Raw genomic sequence first — 26,842 nt, 5'->3', positions numbered from 1 at the left:
GGCTCTGTGCTGTGAGAAAGCACTTAAATTGCCTCTGAATCTCAGCTAGCTGGGGAAGCAACCTTTGGCATTTACATAGTGCTGCCCTTAAACAAAAGCAAGTGTGGAATGACCTTAGTTTCTCTACTTTCATAACCTGATAAACTGCCCATCAAAAAAGAATATAAAGATCCCCATATCCAAGTTAATACTGAACCAATGTTCCTTTAAATTGCCTCTTGTGAAAAGGACTTCCTGTGCTACATGTGTAATTATTTGGTAAACTCTCACATACTTGGAGGTCTGAAACTACATCCCTGTTGGCAACAAATGGTAGGTTCTTCTGTCTCAGAGAACAGTGATGGATTGGTTCCTGTCCCTTATAAACAGGCGACATTTTAAAATCCAGCACTTTTCTCTCTGGAACAAAACTGGCAAGCTCATAAACATCTTTCACAATCTCTCATATTAGTGCTTGCCTATGGAGAATTGATACTTCTCCAGGGTTTTGATTTACTTTTTGTTAAGAGGCTGTGCTTTAATCCTGGGCCAGTGCCGACATGCTCCAAATCCTAAAGAAACTAGGATAGCAGATGGTGTCAGATGGCAGTGTCATTAACTGGTGTCACTTGAACTGCCATTTAATGACATTGTCTTGGCTTGAGCCTGGGACGTAATGAAGCTTTGCTCTTCGAGACCCTCCAGTTGACTTCCTGTTGAACTAACACCTCAAACTCAGTTCCATGTCAAATATGAAGGACAAGTGAGGAGCCTTCCAGCAGATACAGTGGGGCTCTCTGAGTGATGTTTGGGTACCTGTCTCTTAAATCATTCATGATCTGCTCTAAGACCTCAGACAGAGATCACATGTACCAGGGAAAATCTTCTGGATGCACTTGATAGCTTGATGCTTTTCTTTCCACATAGTGAAAGAAAGAAGGAAACAATAAAAATTCTTCAAAAAGTAAATAACATTATGACAGGTTATAATATTGTAATACTTAAGTGGTATGTTATGGCTTTCTGAATCATTAAACCTTGAGGTATTTATGTGCACTAACAGAAAAGTCCCTCACAGAAAGAAAAATGCTGAAGAACATTACCATATTATTGAACACACCAGGGACAGTTTTATTTCCCGGAAAAGGCCACTGTATGTGAAAAAGTAACATCAAGAAAATGTATTTGTAATGATGCTAGAGTAGTAATAGCTAGGGCAGCTATACTTTTCCGCTACCAGCTGAGTAACATTCTGCATTTATATCGTGAAGAAAGCTGCAGGACAGGCTTACAAGATTGGATGTATCTTCATTTTATTAATGGAAAAATTGAACACAGGATTATTATTATTTTTTTTTTTGAAAGCTCTGACAAGCTTGTGAAAAAGGGTGGGAACAGAAGTAAAATCTTTTTTCCTGTCTGGTCATCTTACATATAAAAATTTCAACATTTGTCCTTGGAGCATTAAAAGGCATTCCACCTTAGCAGTTCTTCAGTGGCTAAGGGAGAGGGGGAAGAAAAGTAAAGCTCTTTCTAATGCACAGCCCTAAGAAGGAAACAAAGATCACAGAACGATTTTCCTCTGTTTTCATAATCAAAAACCTATTTCTAATTTCTACACATGGCGCTAAGTAGTAATATTTCGGAACCATCATTCATTCCCATGGTAACATCTGCTGATATTACAAGCAGTTAATTATGTCATTGCTGTGTGGTACACTGTGTGGTTTATTTATGGAAGGACATAAACGTTTAATGAAAGCATCTTTGAATATATGAACAAAATAAAAAACACTGTTCCATCCCTCTGGTCTTTCCTCATGCTCTGTGCAAAGAAAACTGGGTATTAGCACATATGTGCTGAAACCTACAGAAATTCAATGCTCTTGGTAAAGAAATGCAATATCAGTATATGGTGAAGAGGAGAATTATGCCTGAGATTTTAACTGAACAAAATTACTGTTGAAAAAGGCATCATATAAAAATATACTTGGTATAATTACATTTATATGAATAGATTATAAATTACTAGGGATTCAAAACAGAATAGATGACTTCATAGCTCTTTTGATAATTTCTGAGCTGCAACATATGACATCTCTGTTACGAAGTAACTGCCCCGACTGCCATGAGGATCCCCCTTGTAAGGGAAAGAACTTGAGAAAAGATGGCCAAAAAATTCTGAATTGTTTCACTGGAAGCTGCAAAAAGAACATTCTATAATTGTTTGACAGTCTGATTTATAGTGCCAATTAAATAATTGTGGTGAATGGTCACTGGATATGCATTTTTATAAGCTTGAATTAATATTGTTTTGTTGAAAAGTGACCTCCAAATATAATGCAGTCAATGCAGGAAAAAGAATATTGGTTAAGTAATAAAGTCTGAAAATAATGTTTAAAATGGCAATCAAAAAAAAAAAAAAGTAGAGTTTTTAAAAATAAGAACCTTAAACTTCTTCAAATTTAAAAGGCAGGACTTTTTTAGACTAAAAAACTGATTTATTGAAAATTCTTAAAAATGTTGTCTAACATGTTAAAGGAATTAGTTCTGGAAGTCTGCTCAAATTTTACACAGCTGTATGTTTTTATCAATAATTTAGACAACTATTAAATGTAGGATGGCTAATTCTGCAGTTAGAGTGGTAGAAGAAAAGAGAGTACATTGCAGAGTTACCTAAATTATTCAGCTAAAAAGCCAAATGGCAAGAAGTGTATTTTAATATAATCAAATGGAAGGAACACATGCAGAAATAAACATTTCCTGATTATTCCTACAGGATAAAATCCTCAGTTTAGAAAGCTGTGATTCACCAAATTTTAAAGGTCACAATGGATTATCACCTCAACCTATCACTGTATCAAAGAGCACTAATGTGATGCTGCATTAAAAAACATTTAAAAGGAGGAATGCCACATAAGAGTAGAGAGATGACCTTCCTTTTGCTAAGTAACCACTCTGCTGAGCCCATTGCTGGTACAGCACATCCTGATCTGATTAACCCACTTCAAAAAGCATATGAAAACCTTGAAGAATTGAAAGGAAGACCACAAAAATGATCAGGTTGAAAAAGCAACACATATAAAATAAATCTTGAAGTGTCCTACCCAGCAAAGACAGTGTTGAGAGATTACTTAATCACTGCGTATAGGTAAGTTAAAGGAGGATTTTCAACCTTGCTATCAAGAATGCTACAAGAGCCAAAAGCTGGGTGCTGAAGTCAGAAAAACTCAACCTCACAGGAAGAAGTAATATCCTTGAAATTTAATGTCCCGACAGATTACAAGACAAGTGATATAACATCATTAGCTGCTCTGCGGTCTCTGAAATGAAGCAATTCTCATGGGTAAGAGATACCTGGGGGAGAATCAGACCAGGTGCAGTAGCAGCCTCTGCTAACTTTTCCTTTAACCCAGAAATGACCAGATACGCTCTGAGTTTTATTTTGTTGCCATTCCCTGAAGCCCTGAGCAGTGGAGAGACACTGGAGATAAACCTGAGGGGGTGTTCTGTGATGCTATAGAGAATCCATTTTCTTGGACAGCCTGCTGGCATGACTGCTCAGATCACTGGGATGAATGTGATGGACAGATTTCAGGTCTGAAGGAGTTTGGCGCAGGTCACATCAGCAAGAATGCTGGTGGTTTTTTTCCTGCCTTCCCATGGATCATCTGCTGGCTGATTTGGGGGTACCTAACCTCATCAGTTTGCTACAAGTGCAGAAGCTGTGAAGGTTGGTGGTATTTCAGTCTTGTGCTGTTTATTGTGCGTAACTGTTAACCTCTATAGGATTTAAATGCATTAGTGTAACCCAAATTTACAAAGTTAATAGCCCATGATGTTGACGAGACGCGTGGGAATATTGTGAAGATGTACAGGGAGTGGGACTTAGAAGAAGAAACTAGGCTGGAAGGCTCTGAGAGCACTGCAGAGGTGCCACGATGCACCCCGTGCATCCCCGCAGCCAAAGCTGTATAGGGGGGTGGCTTTCCTTCTCCTGTGAGGGTCACAAAAGGCTCCACGATGCTCTCGGGAGACTACTGGCTCCGAATGTTTTTTGTTTCTAATATATTTGGGAGTAAGGGTTTAACAGCTGGATATTATCTCAAATCTTTTGCTCTCATTTCATGGATCCAGTGCCAAAAAACAGACTACTTCAAGAATCTTTGTTTGGTTTTATTCTAATCTCTAGTCTAGAGCAGTAGCTGGGGAAATGCTTGTACTTGAACTGATATCCCTCTTTCCTAAGGGAAAGACACTTCAGCTTTTCTTCTTGACACAGTAATTTTTCCCCCATCATTTCAGTGGCTAATAATTTATCCCTTGCACTTGCTTCTAGTCTCATCAGTGCTCATGTACCCTCAGAGAAGCAATATAATGCATCGGACTACAGCTGTTGGGGTTAGAGGTTTACATTTGGCTTTTGAAGCCTGCGATTCCAAACTTTCAAACAAACCAATATTTATAGATTTTCCTAGGCTCCTAACAGTGGCTACTAAAAAACTTACATAAAAGAAAATGAAAATACAAGTATAATATGGCTTTCACATCGGATCTTTTTGACTGGCAAACTGAGGTATATACTTAGTTCTGCCCACTGAAATATTCACCTTTAAATTATTTTGCTTAGATTGTGATGTTGCAGGCTATAAATAAACCTTAAAATTATTGCAGTTGTGCCCTGATTTCTTACTAACAGTGCTTTTTCACATAACTAAATATACTAATTTTTGGACTTCAGTTCGAGACAGTTTAAAAATGCTGCTTTTATCAAAGCATAGCTAAGCATATTTATACCTGAATTGATTGAATCTTTTTCTTTACTTTCTCTGTCTTGGCAACATATAAGCCAAATTTTAGATTGATGTGTTTGCTGATTCTGTTCCCAATGTATTGACTCCTACCTTAATATATTTCTCCTGGTCTGAGCAAAATATTACAAACTAGCCAGCCTAAAGTAACACATTTTTACATAATGAAGGTGATCAGCATAGATTGTGCAGATGTTACATTTAATGACAGTGCATGAATTTATACAACTATCACAGCCTGCGTCAAGTATCATTCTGGGACTGCTGAACTGCAAACGGGCTTACAAAGTGAGCTGTGAGCTCCAGCACGTCTCATGCAGGACCAGAAATCTTAAGAACAGACAAAGGCCATCTGTGCTAAAATGCTTCTACCTTTTTCTTAGTATTGTCAGCGGCTAACATATCCCCAGGTTTAAAAGTATGACAGTATAAAGATATGGTGGTTGGCAGCATCTGATAGAACAACCGGGTACATCAATTCAATTTTCTTCACGACTTGTAAAATAATATGCACTGTACTACATAAATATTATTTTAGTTGTAATACAAATATGAAAAGAGTCTTCACAAAGAAGTACAGGTTAATACAGGGTACTGCACTTACCGAGATGTGTGTTCATCATTTTTGCACAATATTTGCACATGGCTTCCAAGTCGTTTAGTTGTCCTTGTAGGAATGAAATCTGGGCCTCCAATTCCTCCTCCTACAATTAAGAGATTATTAGCATTAAAAACCCCCCAACTTTCTATGATACACAGTAAAACTGGTAAGCTAACCCTTGTCATGCTTAGACATCTTCTAATTTTTCCTATTCCTTTGTTCTTGAGAAAATTCTGGCAATAAAGAGAATCACCTTCCAACTATATTTATTAAAATAATTTTGAATCCTTTTGCCATTTCATGGAAATAGAGTTTGGTTTTAATGTCTCAATGCTTACTAATACTACTCATTTTCCTTCTAAAGAGTCAAACAAAAATCTGCCTACATTGATCCAAGAGGGGTTAACCGTTCACATTTCTTTTATGGATTAGCTACCTGTTTTTGCTTGTGCAAACACAGTACCAGAGCAATGGCTGAAAAAACTCACCAAATGAGAAAAATTCTCATTTCTGGCAGAGTAATTTCCACAGAAATTCCTTTGAAACCTCAGAAAGTTTCCTTTTTTTATTTAAAGGCATACATTTAATGAGACCTAATGCCATACTTCACGGTTGCATTACCACCATATATTTTGGCATATTTATTTATATGACACATTGTGCTCTATCTGTATAAAAAAACTTTCACTTCTATGCTCAGCTAACTGCACTTCCACACAATGTCTTCTGCAATATTTAGGTGAAAAATATTTGTGATTTACATACTATAAAGCAGTTACTCTAAATGATTAAGTTATGTTTGATAAATATGCATCAAGTGTAATTTAAAACATGAATTTTAAAGAAAAGATTCTTGATTTTAAGGTCCAGGAGAAACATTATTATCTATGCACATGCTCTGTCCAAGCAATGGGAACTACCTCAGCTAAGAATTCCTCTTTGAACTCCTTTGTTTGCTGGTTTACAAATTCATCCGGTCTTGACTTGGAAGACCATACTGCAGAGAAAGTTCACCACTCCTTTGGAAAAAATCCTTCAAAGTTTAGTCACATATTGTATTAAGCAGGTTTTGTTTGTTTGTTTAAGTATGTGATTGAATTCAACAGATAAAGGCAAACTAACTTTTTAGCCTCCTGCTTTTCTTAGGAGTTTTGCAGTTTATTTATTCATTTATCTATCTCTTGTTTGATGGAGATTGCTGAACATTAGAGTCTGAATTACATTTCAAATGAAAAAAATCCAAAACTGATCAGCTAGAATAAAGACAATGAATCAATTTTTATTTAAATGTACAAGTGATCTTACTCTCCATCAGAAACTGAGAGGCAGAGCCAAGCAAAAGAAACTTTACACTAACAGAAGTTTTTCCTCACCCTTACAATCTACAGACATTAAATATTTTTCTTTGCCTTTTCCTTATATTAATAAACCCTCAGCTCATTCTATTCAACCTTACTTTGATCACTTAAGCCTCAAAAGGATTGATTTTATATTGCCAATTTATAGTTGCTGAAAGACTTACATCTCTTGAAGTCTGCAGTTCTGTCACGGCCTATACAAGCCTATCTATCTGCATTGATGTTTCTATGAAGCCATGTCCCTGCAGAAGACCTTTTCCTAGTACATACAGCTAGCAATTGCAGGAAATAATCTACCACAAATTTTAAATTGCCAGCGCATGCCAAAGCGTACCTGTACAATAGGCAAAGGTGACAATATTTGAGTATTTTACTATAAAATAACATAATCAAATTCTAAAATCATTAGCCAGTAATTGAAAACCAGTTTGTCTCCTACAAGTGAGTAAGAAAATCTAACTTCTGATAATAAATACTTTCATGTTTCCCAGACTTTTTTTTCCTTATCCATGGATCAGAACTGCAGTAAATTGATCTTACAATGCTTTTGGACAGCCCTATCCACTTGGGCAGATTCTGAAACTAACCTCTTCAACTGTACAGCAGTACCTTGTCATTTGGCCAGTGGGACTGGTCCTGAGCAAACTACATCCACCGCTCTTTCAGCTCAGTAGGATCCAGCACGGGGAGCAGAAACGTTCAGCAGACCCAGCACCCACAGAGGAGGGTACTGTGGCTGGGAACTCACAGACAGTGCGAGAGTTTGCCTGCCAAGTGTGAAACCTTGCACAAGGCTGAGTGAAGGCACTTGGAGTTCCTGACTTATCTGGCACCTTCAGGAAGGGCACCAAGGAGCGCTGCCAGCAGGATGTGCAAATGAGCAAGACAGTTAACTTGGCATTTGAGACACGAGAGACCCAGATGTGCTGTTTGCATAAGAAGACAACACCCAAATGGTGATGACTTGTTACAAGACATAACCCCTGTGCCGGCTGTCACCCGCAGTGCTGTGGCAATCTCTGTGCAGATGGACCCCTGAGGGTGACCTCCCTGGAGGGAGGTTTGCTCTGTTGGAGTTGCCGCAGCAGCAGGTGAGGAGCTGCAAGAGGCAAGTGTGTTTTATCACATCGGGGGTGACAAATAGGTGATTGACAGGATCTTTCAAGGAATAAATACTTATGCAACAGACAAAGAAGGTGGAACCAAGGCAAGACAGAGTGAGAAGAAGACATGCACTTCTGTGAGGGTTGAAAATGGAAGCTTGTGACTTCTGGCAGCTGGAGGGCTGCTCAAGTGGTACAGGGCCCAGGCAGCAGAGGAGAAGACACCAATGACATGGTGATGTGATACCATGTCAGTTCAAAAGTGACTATAGGGCTCTTGAGCAAGGGTGAAAGGGATACGAATCCTGGTGGTGTTTCTCTTTAATCCTATGGCAAAAGGGAAAAGCCTTGGATAGCAGCAGATGTATCCAGTAGAGCACATATGGCTACATATTCAGTGGCACTAGCCGAGCTTCAACCATTTTGCTTGTGACACCCAATTTGGTGAGGGAAGACAACTCAGAGAACAGGTCTACCTGGCAAAGAGAGAGAAGAACACCTTTGTGAACCGACTTGCTAATCTAGTGAGAAGGACTTTGCCATGGAACAGGGACCTAATCCAGAAATACATGAGGAAGCAGCACATACGGAGGAGGTATGCAGAAGGTCCATTTGGCTGAGTAAAGAGCTTCTTAATGAACTAAAATGGGAAAAGCATATATGGAGATGGAAATGAAGAGCACATATGTGGAAACAATGACAGGAAACAAAGGACAAACACAGAATCACTGTTTGGGCATGTCCTGGTTTCAGCTGAGAGGATTGATTTTCTTCATAGTAGCTAGTGTGGGGATATGTTTTGGATTTGTGCTGGAAACAGCACGGATAATATAGAGATGTTTTTGTTCTATGGACTTATTCTTGAGCAGTGCTTACACGGGGCCAAGGCCTTTTCTGCTTCTTGCACTGCCCTGCCAGCGGGATGGCTGGGGATGCACAAGAAGTTGGGAGGAGACACAGCCAGGACAGGTGACCCAAACTGACCAAAGGAATATTCCATACTATACGACGTCATGCTCAGTTTACAAGGAGCTTGGGGGAAGGGGGGGGGGGGGGAGTGGCGGCGTTCGGAGCGATGGCGTTTGTCCTCCCAAGTAACCGTTATGTGTGACAGAGCCCTGCTTTCCTGGGGATGGCTGAACACCTGCCTGCCCATGGGAAGTGGTGAATGAATTCCTTGCTTTGCTTTGCTTGTGCACGCGGCTTTTGCTTTACCTATTAAACTGTCTTTATCTCAACCCACGAGTTTTCTCACTTTAACTTTTCCAATTCTCTCCCCCATCCCGATGTGGGGGAGTGAACGAGCGGCTGCGTGGTGCTCAGCTGCCGGCTGGGGTAAAACCACAACAGGGCACAGGAATGAAACTAGGAAGGACAAAACCCAAGTGGAGCTAAAATTAATGGGTGACATTAAAGGGTAACAAGAAGGAATTTTACAAGTATGAGAGCAGCAAAAGGAGGTTCAAAAAAAATGTAGGTCTATTACTTATTAAGGGAGATAAGATAATGATAGAAGATACAGAAAAAGCTGCAGCACCCAATACCATTTTTGCCTCTCACTTTTTACACAAAGTCTGCTCCCAGAATCCTGCATGTACAGTTTGGGAAGGAGAGGGATGGCTAAAAGTTTGGGGGCAACAGGTTGGTGAACACCTGCAGAAGCCATATGTGTTCAAATACATGGGGTCACACGGGTGCTGAAACAGCTGATGATGTGACTGCAACACCACTAGCTATCATTCGTGAAAAATCACTGCAATTACAGGACATCCTTGATGGCTGGAGAAAGGTTAATTAAGCAGTGAGAAGGAGGACTGAAGAAACTATATGATGGTTGGCCTCACCTTAGTCCTTGGAAAAATCGTGGAGCATGTCCTCTTGGAATCAATTTCCAACATGTAAAGGATGAGACAACAGTCAAGAAAAGTCAACAAGGATTTACCAAGACCAAATCATGCTTGACCAATCTGGTTACCCACTATGATGAAATGACTAGTCATGCAGATGAAGGGAGAGGAGTGAATGCAATATATTTTTACTTTATTTAGACTTTTGACACCTATTTCCAAAAGCATTAACCATTTATAATATGAGAAAGTATGGACTGAATGAAAGGATGGTAGGTGGGCTGAAAATTGGTCAGACGCCAAGCTCAAAAACTAGAGTCAATGGCTTGATATCCAGTTGGTGGTTGGAAATGCACACAGTAACTAATGGACTCCTATGAAGACGCTGCTCAGTATCTTCATCAGCAGCCCGTATGAGAAGACAGAATGTACACTGAGTAGATTTTCAGATGATGCAAAATCAGGAGGTGTGGCTACCGCACTGACTGGTAGAACTTCAATTCAGAAACACTATGAGACACTGGAAGTCCAAGCAAAAGAATCCTTTTTGAGGTTTCTGTTTTAGAAGCTTCAATAAGTGCAAAATTCTGCACCTGGGGAGAAAAAAACCTAATGCACCAGTACAGGCAAGGAAGGAACTTGCTATTTTTCAGGCCTGCTGAAAATGATCTGGAGGCTACAGTGGCTGCTGAATCGAATATGAACTAACCAAGTGCATCATGAATAATGTAAACAGTGCACTGGGCTGCGTATAGGAGGAATGTGGTCAGCAGATCCAGGAAAGTCATTACCCATCTCTACTCAGTGCTTGTGAGCCCTCACCTTGAATAAAGTCTTGGGCCTCCAGTTCAAGAAGGATGTTGAGAATCCGGAGAGGGTCCAGTGCAGGGCTACTATGATAGTTATAGGTCTTGAGGACAGGCTGAGGGAGCTGGGCTTGTTTATTTTGGTGAAGAGAAGGCTAGGGGGGATCTTCTGGGAGCCTGCAACTCCATGGAGCTACAAAGACGATGTAATCAAACTCCTCCTAGCAGTGGCAGATGATATAGTAGGGACCATGGCCAAAAATTGCCCCTCAGGAAGTTCAAACTGGCCATTAGGAAAATATTCTTCATTAGAACAGCAGTGCAGCACTGGAAGAGGGTACTCATAGAAGTGATAGAGTTTCTATTCAAAGTCACTGACCTGATCCAATGTTGGTGCCTGTCCTGCTCCAAGTACCAGCTTGAGCAGAGGTCACTTCTAATCAACATTTCTAAGACTAATCTTTTCACAGTATCTTTTAAAAATTGTTCTGCAAATTATAAATGTTTTAACATTTTGTAAAGGTAAGTAACAAAATCACAAAGTCCCTCAGAAGGACAATTTTTTTCAGTATTCTAAAGTAAAATTCTTCACCAGTAATAAATGAAGCAAGTGATTTATAGCCAGTATTGTGCAGATGCTCTTAGTTCTCGTCCATACAGTATTCACTGCGCTTTTCTCTAAGTCCCAACTTTTGTGTTTCCCTGTGCTGAGACAGTGAGTACCCTGGACACCATTTTTATTTTGTGTACAAATAGCATTGCTGATTTGATGTCTCTTATGATGAACAGAGACTTATAAATTCTTTGAACAGGCCAAATGTAAGTCAAGACAAAAACATTATGGTCTATGCTTCCTTGAGAAACTGACCTTTCAGCTGATCTGACACACACAGTACCAGAAACACATGAACAGTGATTCAAACTCATTCAGCCACAGCTCTCAAAGGTTAACCAGTTGACCACAAAATAAAAATCAATCATTTAAATAACTAATCCAAATAAAAAATCAATGTCAACTTACTGAACAACATGTCCTATAAAACATATAAGCTCAACATTTTCTAATATTGGGAGATGCATTATGAGGATGAAACACAAATCAAGCAGAAAATCAAATGAAGGAATCACTGCATCAGAGATGGGAGACTAGGATGTGCAAATTTAATGATGCAGTCTTGCGGAAAAACAACTTAATAATACTTTCTGAAAATTTAGTCCCAGGGTCCTCAAAAAACTTCACACCTTCAACATTCCAGATGATGTAGAGACTTACAGGTAATCACTATCATCTTGAACTGAACATGAGAATGAAAAGGAAGTATATTATTTGTGATGCCACATTGATTTACATTTCACTAACAACATAAAGCAGGCCAGTATTTATGTCTCCAGTCAAAGCAAGACCCTGTTTGAGTTCCTCCATATACACATCTCCAACTATTTTCCTTGTTGTGGCAAGACCGAATTTGTAAAAAACTTGACTTACACTTATGTTTCTCATATTCATCTTTCTTCTTATCCACACCCAGAACTTTGCTTACATTGTTATATTTCCCTTTTTTGTTTGCCATGAAAACTAATTTCTTTATGATTAATTATTTGCCATTCCTTTGCTATTTTTTCCCCACTCTATACTGTTCTGGTGCTCTCCATTTGTCCAAAGCTCACTCTTCCCTTTTATTACCTTCCCTTTCACTTATCTTCTCACCTTTAAAAGGACAGCTATGGAAATAAATTTTTTATACCCTTCCTTCTCTCCTGAGCTCATAATGAGATCAGCGCTGCCTCTACCACAACCCGTTTTTCATCAAATTTTACTGTTTCAGAAAAATAGCTGTGACTAACTGAAAGTGGTCAGCACCTTCAAGAACAGATTATAGAAAGTTTTACAGTTTTGACATTGTAATCCTATCCTTTTACAGCTCATCACTTTACAAGCTGCAATAAGGTTTGCGGACATGGGTAAGGGCACTGGAATTTAGCATCCTACACAAGCCAAGGTCTGAAGAAATATAGTTTTGGAAGAAGCTACTCTTTCTCAACCTTGTTTTTATCAGTTTAAACAAGTTTTCTCCCAAATACATGACATGTAGCTGAAAACTTTTGTATAAGGGATAGAAAACAAGGAATACGAATGCACAACATCAGGACTGTAACGTCTTTCACTCTAAGATTTAGTTTTCAGTCTTACTGTTCAGAAAATGAAAGAAAACTTGTATTTTTGTCTGCTTTACTCATGTAGAATCTCAAGGAAGAGTAAACTCTGTTGTCAAAGGCTTACAACAATACACATCCAAGCACTTCATTCATGAACACCCAGAACGACAAAACTCCATTCATCTTAAAGCTGAATCCTTCTGAATATGAACTACCTTGGCAGCACCACCAAGTGTTAGGTGTAGCAGAAAAGAAACTACCTTCAAAGAGAAGAATATTTAAAGGTATTCAAGGTGTTTAAGCAATAATGCTGCAATTAAAAACATAACACAAAAAATGACAGAACTGTGTTGGAGGAACAGCCCTGTCTTCCTGGTGTCTTGTCTGATGCTGGTCAGTGATGGGTTGGGTGAAGTGTAATGAAAGAAGTTGTCATGATATAAACATGCAACGGTACTGCCCAGACTACTCTCCCAGGCTACGCAGATTTGCAGAGTAGGGATGTCTTAAACTAGAGGTGGGGTTTTTTTTTTGGTAACAGCCTTTGGACTTTTCCTATATTAATTAGCCCAGTCACATTTTCAGTTCTTTCAGTATTCATAGTAAGAGCACTACGGAAACATTCCCTGAGCTCTTGGCAAATTGGCAGGGCAAATTAGAAAATAATTCTGATGAAGTATCAAAACATTTAGAGGAAAATAATAGGAAAAATAAGATTGATACAAGGAAATCTTGAAGCGAGGGACTTGCTAAGGCTTTTACCAGTGCTCAAGTGCTTATTCATAAAATATACACAGAGTATACCTTTTGGATACTGGTAGCATTTGACATGTCAAACAGGATTCTGATGCGTGGCACAAACTGCTTTCTCATTTCATTTCATGCAAATTTCCCTGGAGTAAAAAGCAGTGGTTACTGTTTCTATTTTGTGAGGATTTATTCAGTTATCATGTTTTAATCTATCAATTAAATACAAGATTTAACCTTTTAATCTTGAACCCCTGACAAGTGAATGTTGGTTGACACCCCCGTAATATTTTTATGATCTATGCCAGCTACAGAATAATCTACAGCATATGCTGACATTTAAACCAAAAACCACTGTTTTTGAATACTGAATTACATACAGTGGAATTTAGAACATATTTTAAATTTATTTAATTTACTAGTTTAACTTATCAATTATTTAATTGTATAACTCATGGGTCCTCATCAGGATGAAGCCCTCACTGTGCTGGGTGCCGTACAAACATAAAAAAAAGCAAACCCGCTTCTCTGGAGGACTCAACAGTGTAAGCCAAGAGACAACAGATGGCTACAGGCACACATATGGGGAGGACATGGAAACAATATGGCTATATTAGTCAGTCTTATAGACATGGCTTCAGCATGTTAGCAACCAAACTGTTGTCAATGGAAAGGTGGAATTTTTCGGAGAGTTTTCATAAGGCATTTGCTTCGCAGTTGTTCAAAGAAAGTTTCGTGTCCATGGAAGGGGCTATGAAATGATTAGATGCAAGTTCACCAAGCATGTCAGAGTCAGAGATGGAATATATATTGTCACTTTTACATGGAGAATTTTGCTATTTGTGAAATGTTTGCACAAATTAGAATTATTTCAGATATTACTATATTATCCTGGGAGGGTAAGTTCAGATACTGCCTTCGGGTATTAATTCCTGCAGAAGCAGAGGTTATGTACTGATTTCCTGTGCTGAACCATTACCTGCTAATATTTCTGTGTCCCTGTGCTAGCTGAAATATCCCCATGCTTAATATATTTCCAAATACACCTTACTCATGTTTTGTGTTCTTCACAACTGCCAGTTTTTTTATTATTTTGAATATACTTTCATCAATGTTTAACATTTTAAGCACAGTTTTTTCAGATAAATCCTACAAACATATATTATGTTCCTTTGGACTGCATACACAGTGAACTTGATTCATGCTTTTATTTTATACTGTTTTAACTCCTGCTCATGGTTTTATTTTACACCATTTTAACTCAGACTGCTTCTACAAACTGAGGATGGTATGAGGTAGCTGAAGTAGGAACATCTTTGCTTTTCTCTTCTATTTAAACTCTCTTAATTTCACAGTGCAGTGCTAGTAGGCATAGTTGCTGAGTGGCAAATAGGACTTTACACTTGCTGCTAGTTACGTACTTATTTCAGTACTTCCCTACATCGGAACCCTTAAAGCACAAACAGGTTAGATTAATAAAGGAAATGGTGGTGTAGTTATCCACCTTAAAGAATGATAAAGGGAATACAAAACCTATGGAAGCATACTTTTCTTTTTCTCTCTTTTCTCCTCTGCCTTATCATTACTTTGACCTGTTGCTTTCCAGCACAGCAATTTTGCTCTCTGGTAGCACTGTATGTCTCAAAATACATCAGGGGACATCAGAATAAGCACAAATGAATTAGGTAGAAAGTAATCCTAGAAGTCTAGGTTCAAAATGCAGTGCTGTCAAAGTTAAAATACTTCAGGAAACAATGCATCCTCTTCTGCTCAAAGAAGTAAATTCAGAAGAATAATTACTTATTTTAAAACCTGCAACAGAACTGCCACTGTGTAATCTTCAGTGAACATATGCCCGTGACAACCCTCTGAAAGGGGTAGGGGAATGGGACTGAGAAAAATAAAAACATAAAATGAAGGATGAAAGAAAGGTCAACAAAATATCCATTGTGAGTCCTGGGAGCCAAGCTAAACTAGGTTATGCACCAACCCTGAAAAAAAATTATTAAATTACCTGGTTTGGAGGGCTCTGATTGAAAACAAGTATCAAAAACAAGATAGGAATTTTATAATACAGATAAAAATGTTCAGCTAGGATGAGACCAAGAAAATTTTGCCAATAAATTAAAATGCTAGAAGGCATTCACCTGCAAAGGCACATATTTTTGGGCATTAGTACAGTCCTGATTTCCTCTGTGTGCCTTCAGTAGCAACACAGAAAGGGATGGCATCACACAATGCTTTCCCAAGCTATGCACATGCAAACAGAACCAACAGATTATTAGTAAAGGATTAAATGAATAAATAAAAATTTCAGCCTTTCTGTACTTAACCCCTCCCCACAAGACAGCAAACAAAACCCAACAAAACCGAAAGGATTATAACTCCATTTCAGAACAGCCAATGACCCAGGAACTCTCTCTTCCAATGTTCACATTTCTAACACTCTAGAGTTATTGTTCAAGGAGACCCACACTTTCTAAATGCAAGAAAAATTATGTTTTTCTTACTTTTTTTAAATTCTAAGATGGGTGAAATATATATACATGTGTACTTTACTGCATTATGTATCTGCAGCTTTTCTGAAATATAAGAAATAAGTATTCATGGTCAGCTATTTCTCCTCTTCTTCCAAACTAGAATAACTCTCTGTTCCTCTTTCTTGCCCTCTAGTTTGATGAGGACAGCAAGGTAAAAAATATTTATTTATCATCAGTATTTATTTATAATTTGTACTAAGAAGATAGGTGATTTTGAAGCAAAATATCTGATTTGTTGTGTTGAAGAATAATTATCTATTTATTTGATTTACTGTCTCTTAAAGCTAAAAATATTTACATATAGTGATGTTTGAAGGAAAGTGAAAGATGGAGCCTCAAGAAGATCTCCCTAGCCCCTTGACAGATCCATTTCATTTCAATTAAAATCTTGAAAATAGCTGAAACTCTGGTTCACAGCTTCTAAACACCAGGTCCTGCTGTTGAATTTCCATCTTAAATGGTTCAAAGTCAATTTGTCAGTGTCACACTGTTGGAATCAGCTTAGTCTGTCACGTCCCACCTTGCCCGGAGATGTTGGTGGCAAAGGACCATGGGCCTGGATATTTTCCAAAGCAGCTCCCACTGTCCAACCTATTACTGGAACAGCTTCCAGGTGGACCAGCCTCACTGTCGCAGAGCTGGAAACCAGCAACTGTGCTACTGGAGCAAGAGCAGGACTTGTTTTCATCTAACCTGGGTGTATTTTCCTCTTAAAAATATCCCACTTCTATGCTCAGATAATCTCTGCTTAGCAGGAAGATGGAGAAGGATAAACATGAATAATGGAGAAAGCTCTTGCCTGGAAACAGATAAAGTAGGGATGGAAAGAAACCTCTTTTTCAAGCAGACACAAGACAAGCAGGACTGATCTACCTGCTGCCTGCACAAGTCCGCCTGCTGGCACTGCCCGATGGGGCTGCCGAGAGACAACTTAAAAACAAAACCCATGAAAAGCTGGAAGATTTGAATGCAAAATATTTTGCATAACTGATTGTGGATGGGTAGGCACTGAACGACTGAGAAAATTGGTAGTAGTGCACTCGGTCAGGGAATAGATAAGAACAGAAAGAGCTGTAGGGAAATAGAAATTATGCCTTTGAACAGAAATGCTGATAAAAGGTTTCTCTCAGTGCTGCTGTTGACATTGTTGACTTAATCATATTGGAGTATTTCTTCACAAATAATAAAACTGAGCTATTATGTTAGATGGTACGACTGTAAGTATTTTGGAAATAGCTATAAACAAACACATATGCAAAAGAGAATCCCATTTCCTCCATTATGTTTCAGTATCGCATCTGACGGACTTTCTGCCTATCTGGTACACACGTAACTGGCCTTTAAGACTGCATAAGCCCACTGTGGCAAATGTAAGAGAAATGGGAGCAGGGGAAAACCCCCCACCATTTTATGATTTTTGAGCTCTCTGAAACAATGTGGTAAGTATGGATATGGTGTGATTAATATATAGATATTCTGCAATCAATAAAGTTCATGCTCCATGCTTCAATATTATATTACTAAAGTGTTTGGCTGAATGTTATTGAAATGGTTGATTAGGTGTGATGTGCTTATGTAATTATGCTTCTTAATTTTGCTGCCTGAATAAGCAAGTTAATATACACACAGTTCAACATACATGCAGTCCTTTATGAAGGGCTGTCCCCCTTTGTTAAACTCATACTCAGATTTTTTTTAAGCATTAGTTGCAAAGAAGTTTCACTAACCCCCTTCTCTGTTCAGGCTGGATGTATTTGACCTTTGATATGATTCCAAACATGATTGAGGATGAGACCAGAGCAGGATCTTATTATTTAGGGTTTTTAGAATCTCTGATTACATTGTTCAGACTTTAAGGAGGGTAAAACTTAAGTATAGTGATTATGAAGGGACTGTAAATATACCCCATTTATACTACATGGTTACAAGAGCAGAAGTACAAGTTTTGTTGTCTTTATAGGGAATGATTTGAGTTAACCAAACACAGACAAAAATAAGAATCAAGCTTCTAAACACATACCTACAATTTTTTTCAGTGGGGAAAAAAATCTCCCAGACACAGAAACCCTTTCCGCTCAAAAAAACCCCCCAAACCCAACCAAAAGAATAGTTTGATTTAGAGAGATGTTTCTCATCCATGCCCATTTTTTTTGTTGAGAGTTCAGTACAGGTCTCTCAGCTCTTCACAGAAATGGACAGTAATTTTGTGGTGTTATCTAAAGGAGCAGGATGAAGGGATGAGATTTTCACTGAAAAGGAAAAAAAAGGGCAGCTCAAACTGGCAACATGGATCCTCAGATGTATTTTCCTTTGCCACTGGGATACTAAAACATGAACTTCGTGATTAATGTGTGGAAGGAGGATGCACAGAGCAAGTTTCTGTACCTGCTGTGCTGCTGGTAACATGATTGCTGTGGAGTGAATGATCACTTTTCTTGGCTCCTAAGCTACTTTGATCCTTTTGTAAATGTTGTGATTGTCTCATTGATTCATGATTTTGCTGTTTTTTAAATTCTCCCTGACAGTTTTAAAGGGCTGCCCAATAATTTTAAAAGTTCTTACACTGCCTTCTCTCGAATGATATCATCCTAATTTGCTTCTGTGCAGTAGTTACTGGCAAGTATAATCCAGCTGCACGTATCTGAATCTCTTTCACCAGAGAAAGACAACAGTTTACACTGACATTTTTAAAATCTTCCAAATGGCCCCACAGATCTATTCTGTATACATGTTTATTGCTCATAACATGACAGAAAAAGCACTGCAGAGCCACTTGGGTATTTATTAATCTTTTTTTCTAAGCAATTAACTTCCTGTTTTTATCACAGTACAGTTTCTTTTCCCTGAAATGAATCACTCCGAAAAAGATAAGGAGCATTAGGATTCAAAGCTGCCACTCATGCATACAGCTGTTGCTTTACTAAATTATATGAAACTTGCAAGTATTTCTAATAAAAAACTTTAAAAGGCAGCTTATTTTGCCTTGTGCTGTTTTCAGCTCTTTCATTTGTGTCACAGCATGTTGGGGGAGCCTGAGGTAGACAAAGGAGAAAAGAATCACACTTCCAAAAGATATCAGAGGTTTTTCTATGAACTCTGTTCACACGACCTGGCAGCATCTCCGATTTAATATTCTTTTCATCTGTCCCTGAAATTAGACAAGTACTGAAGTACAAAATAAATTGTGGTTTTTTCAGGTGTCTGAATTGGCCTATCACATCAGAATAAGGAAGATAAACGTCTTCCATTATTAATTGCAGTTAAACGTTGAGGCACTGAAGTTCATTAACTTAATGGGACTGAGAACAATCATCATGTCTTTGACTTTACGCCTAAGAAATCCAACATACTGATCAAGGAATTGGCTGTTGTACACAGATGCTAACTTATTCTGGGCACATGTTATGACGCTTAACTAAAAAAGGACAATTCATCATAGCGTTTGCATTTTCAAATAAATGTTTGGCACTGGTAAGTATGGACTGACAAGTATTTTGCTTCAAACCTTTTACAGAGGTTTTAAAAATAATAGTCAGGGAAAAGATATATGGGAGCAAAAAAATTCTCCAAGATGTGTACCATGCACAAAAGGCATGTTCTTCTTCAAAGGAATTTTTGCAAGCATGATTTTTTTTGTGTGGTTGTCTAGTTCTTATTTTATTATCTCTTTGATTTTTGTATGCCACTTCTACTTGAGCAAAATTGTCAAGTTTGTATGCTTAAAATCAGATTCCTAAATCAGAAGAGCAGATGCCTATTTAATTGAAAATAATGGCATACATTAATTTTCTAACCTGTAGGGGTATTCATAACTAACTTCAAATCAGTCAGACTAGCTATGTAAAATCACAGACAGTAACAGTTGTTTCTACCTGCTTGTGGGGACAATAGCATATGTTGTCAAATTTGATTTAATTAAAAAGTCTGTGCAATCAAAACCAATGATGTGATGCATGACACTTTTGTTCAGGATTTTTTTGCTAAGAAATTAAGATTGTGATTGACCATGTTTGTAAATTATTTTAGTAAATAAAATAAACTTCTCTAGATTTTCCTTAGAAATGTTAAATTCTTGGGACTTTTTTAACTTACGTATTTTCCAAATATGGAAAATTTCTTAACTTGAAATCTTTTATGCAGAAATTTACTTATTAAAATATACGGTTTGTCCAAATCAAAACTTTCTTTTCAGTCAAAACCATCTTTCTCCTGCATTTTTTAAAATGAGTTTTAAAAATGTTTATATTCACAAATTCAGAGATTCACAGATTGGTAGGGTTCAGAAGGGACCTCTGGAGATCATCTAGTCCAACCCCCATGCTAAAGCAGAATCACCTACAGCAGGTTGCACAGGATGGCGTCCAGGTGGGTTTTGAGTATCTCCAGAGAAGAAGACTCCACAACCTCTCTGGGCAGCCTGTTCCAGTGCTCTGTCACCCTCACAGTGAAGAAGTTTTTCCTCATGTTCAGATGGAACTTCCTGTGTTCCAGTTTGTGCCCGTTGCCCCTTGTCCTGTCACTGGGCACCACTGAGAAGAGTCGGGTCTCATCCTCTAGACATCCACCCTTTAGATATTTATAAGCATTGATGAGATCCCCTCTGTCTTCTCCTCTCCAGGCTAAACAGACCCAGCTCTCTCAGCCTTCCCTCATAAAAGAGATGCTCCAGTCCCCCCATCATCGTCGTAGCCCTCCACTGGACTCTCTCCAGTAGTTCCCTGTCCTTCTTGAACTGGGGAGCCCAGAACTGGACACAGCACTCCAAGAGCAACCCATGATGATGACATTCCTGTTCATCCCATGGCAATGTTATAGCAATGTCCTCTGGTCTGTGAAAATCACTTTTTTTTTTTTACTCCATATTGAAGGACGTATTTTTATGTATGTATTCCATTTCCACTTTGCTTGGGAAGGCCATTAATTAGAATTACAAAGATGAAGGGGAAAAGGATTATCTTTCATCTGTTACACCAAGAACGACTGATCTTAAAAGCATCTTTTTATAAAGTGATTGATGCATGCCCATGTTTCTGACAAAGGTAACTTCCCCAATACTTAATAACATAATCTATATAATTATTAGAGACAAATGCAAACATGTAAACTAGTTCAGTTTTATAAACAAAGATGTGAACCTATTGTTTTCAAGTTGTTTTTTGCCTCCAGAAAATGGCTGTAAGTGAAGCAACTATGAGACTGGAGTATTCTGATGCAACTATTTTGGGACCTCATGGTGAACTCTTTAGGGTTTTCTTCTCTACATGGAAAATCAGGTATCATGAAATTTACAGGAAAACAAAAACCAAACATCGTCTTGAGAAATAGAGAACAGATTTAAACAAACCTTTTCCTCTCGGAGCTGCTACAAATTCCTTTTCCTTATATTAAAGGTCAGTCAAAAACTGAACATAAGGAAATAGATTTTGGTAGCCTAAAGCCTTTTCTAACTGTTTAATCATAAAATGCTACAATATAAAGTGTATATCACAGTTCAAAGAATTCTTTTGAAAATATATGCTCCGCTGAGTTTACTGTGATTATCAATCTACTGAAAATTATCGTAAGGACTACAAATCCATTCCAATGAATATTTTTTTGTCCAAAATCCTTGAAAAAAATTAATAAAATATCACAAATTTGGGAAATTATTTACCTGAAAAACATGTTAATTGATTCTAATTAAGTATGAATATTATAATGGAAAACTCTTCTATGTCTCCTATTAAGAACTACGGAGGAATTAGTCTTAAACTCTACTAGTGCGAAAACCCCAAGTTCTGGTCTGAACAATAGTTGCAAACGAAAGCTGGATTTAGATCTTGTTAAACCACATAAAAAGAAAAATTCAATACTGGTATCTTTATTTTTCTTCAACTCATGAGGACAAGTAGAGAGATACTTAGTTGTTGTTTTAGTTTTAAATTCAATTCAGTATGTCTTAAATGGACAGAAACCAAAATTATAGTTCCTTGTTGACTAACCACAAAACACAGCTTTTCCTTAGGCAACATTAAAGCATGTGGAACAAGAATTAAACTCTCTCTTTCAGTGAACAAAACCTGAACAAAGTTGTGTATTTCACTAGAACATTCTAAATATCAAATTTAAAATATGATGTGGCTTAACAAAGATTCCGCTGTTTAAAGACAAAAATGCTGAGATGTTCAGATTAAACTTCTGCACGCTATTTACCTCCGAACACTTGAAGAATGCTGTAATACAGAAATATTGCTATTACAATTCCTATTTATTGAAGTTTTATGAACATACATTTGTGAAAATGCAATGGAGAAACCCACTATGCCTTCACCTTACCAAAAAATACAACTTTTCCTATTTACTATGTAGCTGGTTACTAACTAGCAGAAAGACAACGGGAAATGTGTATATAAAATACAGAAGAATCCTCCTGCTCCATGGCATATGAGGTTTACCAAAGTACTGATCGTAAAATATCTTTGAGGGGATGAGAATTTCTCTGGAACACAGCCATGATAAGAGCCAATTTTCTTAGATGAAAACAATCTGTTTAAACAATAGTATCTTGTGGCCAAATGGCAGGTCAGGGCTGTGCAAGAAATAGAACTGTGACTGCAGACTACAGATGCTACAGACACTGGGAAACCTCTGATGTATTAAGGAATTTCAGGGACAACAGATGGACATGTTTGGATCTGCTGAGCATTTGTGCTCCCCACTGAAATGTTTATTAACTTCAAGACTACACCAAAAGTCTAACAGAGCAAATAAACTTACAGGACTTCCCTCCTCTTTCTCAGAGGCAACAGGCTCTTTCACTATTTCATTTCAGGTGGGATTATGGGATAGAAGCCACAATGGAGATGTAACTCAACAGAAACAGTTGAAATAGCTTATTTCTGCTTTTGCCATTAATGTATGCTTAGGGAAACATTTTCAACTGCAAGTGCTTAATGAATGGGAGAAATGACTGGCTCTAACAAGTAATGCAGTGTGACATTAAAATAGCTTAAAAAGTTAAAGAACTTACCGATTCTTTTCTGCTCATAGTTTTGCTTTGGGAACGGGAGCGGGAGATTGTACTGAAAAAGGAATCCTTTTTTGACGCAGACAGTGGTGGAGATCCTGTAAATTCACGTCCTCCAGACAAGCTCTCTATGCTTGGGGATGAGCTGATGTTTTTTGAACTTTGGCCTGTAAAGCAAGTATAAAGTAACAAAAGAATTAATCAATGGGCAGTTTCTTTTCCCTGTAAGTATTTCCTTGTCTTAATTGACATTCACTGAGATTCACAAACAGTTCAACACAGAATGAAATGTTGAAGTGTGTCAGCATGCACTGTGAGATTGAAGGACTATTCCAACATACATGGAACTTAATTTTTGTATGAACAATACAAAATCTAGTGTATATATAGATATATACACAAACACACTATATATAGTGTATATATATATGCTAAACAATATATATATCTCTCTATATATAAATACCATCTCAGCATACATACTCTTATTATATCCACAGACTGAAGACTTTCTCTTCCCTGTACGGCATAATGAGCAAAAATACCATCTCATAACAAAAAAAAAAAATCTGATGTCATCCACACTGCAAAGGAAATCCTTCTTCTCTCAACAAATAAACTACAAAACTTGGCAAAGAAAGCTAAGAACAAGAACGTCAGATTCCAAGAATGGGTTGGACATTGAACATCTAGATGACAATATGTAGACTTAAAACAGGAAGACCTAAGTTTGGGAAAGAATTTAAGTTCTCATGCTTCACATTTTAACGCCATCTCCACCTAACAGACATTTTGATGAAGTCTACTCAGTATTTACTTATTGATATTTCATGTAGCTTTCCAAAAGAATTTAGTTTTGTCCACTGTCTTAGCGAAGACATCTGGGTAGAAGCCTGGGCTGTTTCACCATGACATGGTATGCAGTCAGGCAGTCTTTGATAAGGACCATTTGTTTCAGTTGAGGCCCACAAAGTGTTGAAATAATTAACTTGAATTTTTATTTTTAATAGCTCCAGAAGAAAAAACAATTAATATGTCAGATTTCATTAACTTTCATTAAGAAAATGTTGCATTAGGACAGTTGCTAGTTTTAAAAAAACCTTTCAGTTAGGTTTATGAGGAAGTCAACCCAGTGTGAACGATGCAATTCTAGAATTTTCCATTCTGAAAAGTAAAATACCACATAAAATTGAAGTTCTGGAATTCTTCTTTTTTCTTGTTTTGTCGGCTATTCTGATGACTCTGTTTATGTTCTTGTTCCTTTCCTTTGTTTTTGATGTGCTTTTCATGCTACCACCTATAGCATCAAGAACGATCCTCTGAAACTAAATCACTCAGATGTCACAGGTGCAGCTGCATCTCCTTTGCCAGGCTGTGATTGAATTTGAAACCACCTCCCTCGCAGACGCCAGTGGTTCACCCTTCTTTGCTCTGAGCTGCTCCCACCCTCTATGCCAGTTATAGTCCTAGATATGCCACATATTATTGCACAGACCTTACAATGTATTTAGTGTTTTGTCACTGTGGACGCACTACCAACTCTGAAAATACAGAACTAACTCATCTTCCAGAATTGGTTAGTCTCCCTTTCATTATGCACTGCAGTCTTCCCCCATGATACAGGTTTCTAGAGAAATAAAAGAAAACTAAAAGACAAAGAAATGAAAGAAAACAGAGGCAGAAAAGGCTGTAGAAAACACAGAAAGAAATTCAGATTTAGATAGAAAAGGAGACCAGCTCTGTTGAGACCAAACATTTTAAACAAAAGGAAACAACTACCAAAACCTACTGATATAGAAACATCTTAATTTAATTCAGTCATTTAACATGTGGAACGGTAACTGTCCTTGAAGTGGTGTGGAAGTCAGCGGTGCTGTGCTTGGCCACCTGCCGGGTGGAGACAAAGCTCGAGCCAAGTTCTCCACAGTGTTTGACCTATGCCAGTATATAGTGCACAGCCGCAGCCACATGAAACCAGCAATTCACATTTTCTTAAAGGAATAAATGAAAATGTCCTCTCTGCAAGAAGACTGTTAAATGCAAAGAGATTGAACAAGCAAAGAATAAAACATCACGTGTGACAAAACAGACCAAAAAGGACAAAACTCAAGAAAGGATGTGAGTTTAATATTCTCAATGTTTTCTGGAAGAAAATTGGCATATAAACTGCTTCCCACCTTCTCCTTCATTCTCTCCTGCCTGATTTTGCTCTTCTCTCCCATGACCCTCCTACATTTTATGTCCTGCTTCTCACAGTCCTTCCTCTGTCTACCTCCTCCTCTTCTTCAGACCCCTCCACATTGCCTCTTCTCCTTCTGCAACTTCCTTATTCCAACTTTTTCCTTTATAAATTCTTTCCTTCCCACCAACTTCATTCAACCACAGTTTTCCATTTCTTCCCAGCCCTCCTCTAGTCACTCACCACCTACCACTTAGTCTGAACAGCTTCCTTAAAGTGCAAGAGACGGAGGCTGTAGATCTGACTTAACTTTTGCCTTCACATTTTATAAAGAAGTGGGATATGCACTAATCAGGTGAACATGAATCTCCAATTCTGTAAATAATTCTAAAGATGGAAAAGGAGAAAACACTGCACAGCAAACAGCAGAAATAATTCAGTCACTTGCAAGTTTTTAGAAGATTTCTAATTTTAGGATAAAATCATGTCACTTGGCAACACCATTATCCTGACAGTTGCCTTTATGTAAGAAGGAGATTTTTCATGTGTTTCATAGTGGCAATTTACAATGGAAGTTTGGTAGGTTTACAGTAGGTAAAACTTAAAATAGTTTTGGAACAGATGAAATTATGTATTTTAGCAAATAAAGCATTTCCAAAAGAAATTCACACAGCCAAGCCACAGCAGCCAATATAAATGCTAAACATAAAAAAATCTATTTGGTGGACAAAGTACAACAAAAAAATATTTTATTATGTATAAATCAGAGTCAATGGGCTCTCTTTCCCATCCGAGTAATAAGAAAATATCTTCCACATAGGATCAAGATTAAAAAAAAAAAAGTTAAACAAGGAGCAATGTATGTTTCTCACATACTCCTCCACTGTATGGCCTGTGCTGAAACCACTTCACCTGCAAATAAGCAGATCATGTGGTGAAATTTCATAGATAACATTGAGAGAGGGACACTTTAAATATATTTGAGAAACCTATGCACATGAAATAGTACAGCTTGGTAAAATGATAGAAAAATGATTGTAAGGATTTTTTTTTTCTATATTCTGTCTTTCAGCTCTAAGGGAAAAAAAAAGTCAAAAATATAATAGGAAATTAAAAAGACAAAGAAATATCCTTATGGCCACCGCTTTGCTTACTAAACAGCTACACTTCAAAAGATGGATCATAGTTCAGAGGAATGGAATATGCAACTAGCATAACCGAACAAGAAAAGAAATAAGTATAGCTGGGATTTTGTGGACAGAACAATACAACTATCCTAAAAGGGAATTTTCTCAAATAACACCAAGAGCTTGACTAACCTGGTTCTTATGGATTATAAATTATAATGAAGATGAAAAATAAGAACAATACGAGATACAATGGAACTAAGATAGAGATGCAGTAAAACAGAAGTGATAAAAATATCATTTCTGTATGTTTTATACTCAGGTAAGAAGAAATCTTAGGATGAACCTGATCCTTCTGCATGAATAAGCACATCTGAGAAAATTACCATCAGGAAACACTAAATTTTTATTCTGATTCCAACCCTGTGAACAGCACTGTGACATGGACTATTTGGTGATGTGATTAAGAATTAAGCAAGACAGAAAGAATAGCACTTATGAATAATTACAGTGTGTTGCAAGTCATAAAGCAGAGTTCTTGGATTGTAATAGGCTTTTCCAATTATTTCCAGAGGAGTCAT

At 37.7% G+C, this 26,842-nt stretch overlaps 1 protein-coding gene across 3 annotated transcripts in view; it reads right to left on the bottom strand.

The window, feature by feature from the left end:
* TBC1D5 (TBC1 domain family member 5) overlaps positions 1 to 26,842 on the bottom strand; it is a 322,332-nt gene that overhangs the window by 21,261 nt on the left and 274,229 nt on the right. For all 3 annotated transcript variants that reach the window (XM_075745858.1, XM_075745859.1, XM_075745860.1), the window contains 2 exons: positions 22,959 to 23,122; positions 5,395 to 5,494 (listed from right to left, as the gene is read on the bottom strand). In XM_075745858.1, the coding sequence (XP_075601973.1) occupies positions 5,395 to 5,494; positions 22,959 to 23,122 (264 nt within the window). The remainder of the gene's footprint in view (positions 1 to 5,394; positions 5,495 to 22,958; positions 23,123 to 26,842) is intronic.

The sequence above is a fragment of the Balearica regulorum genome, chromosome 2 (genome assembly GCF_011004875.1).
Source record: "Balearica regulorum gibbericeps isolate bBalReg1 chromosome 2, bBalReg1.pri, whole genome shotgun sequence".
In the NCBI taxonomy this organism is placed as follows: Eukaryota; Metazoa; Chordata; class Aves; order Gruiformes; family Gruidae; genus Balearica; species Balearica regulorum.
This window is presented reverse-complemented; position numbering and strand designations above follow the sequence as displayed.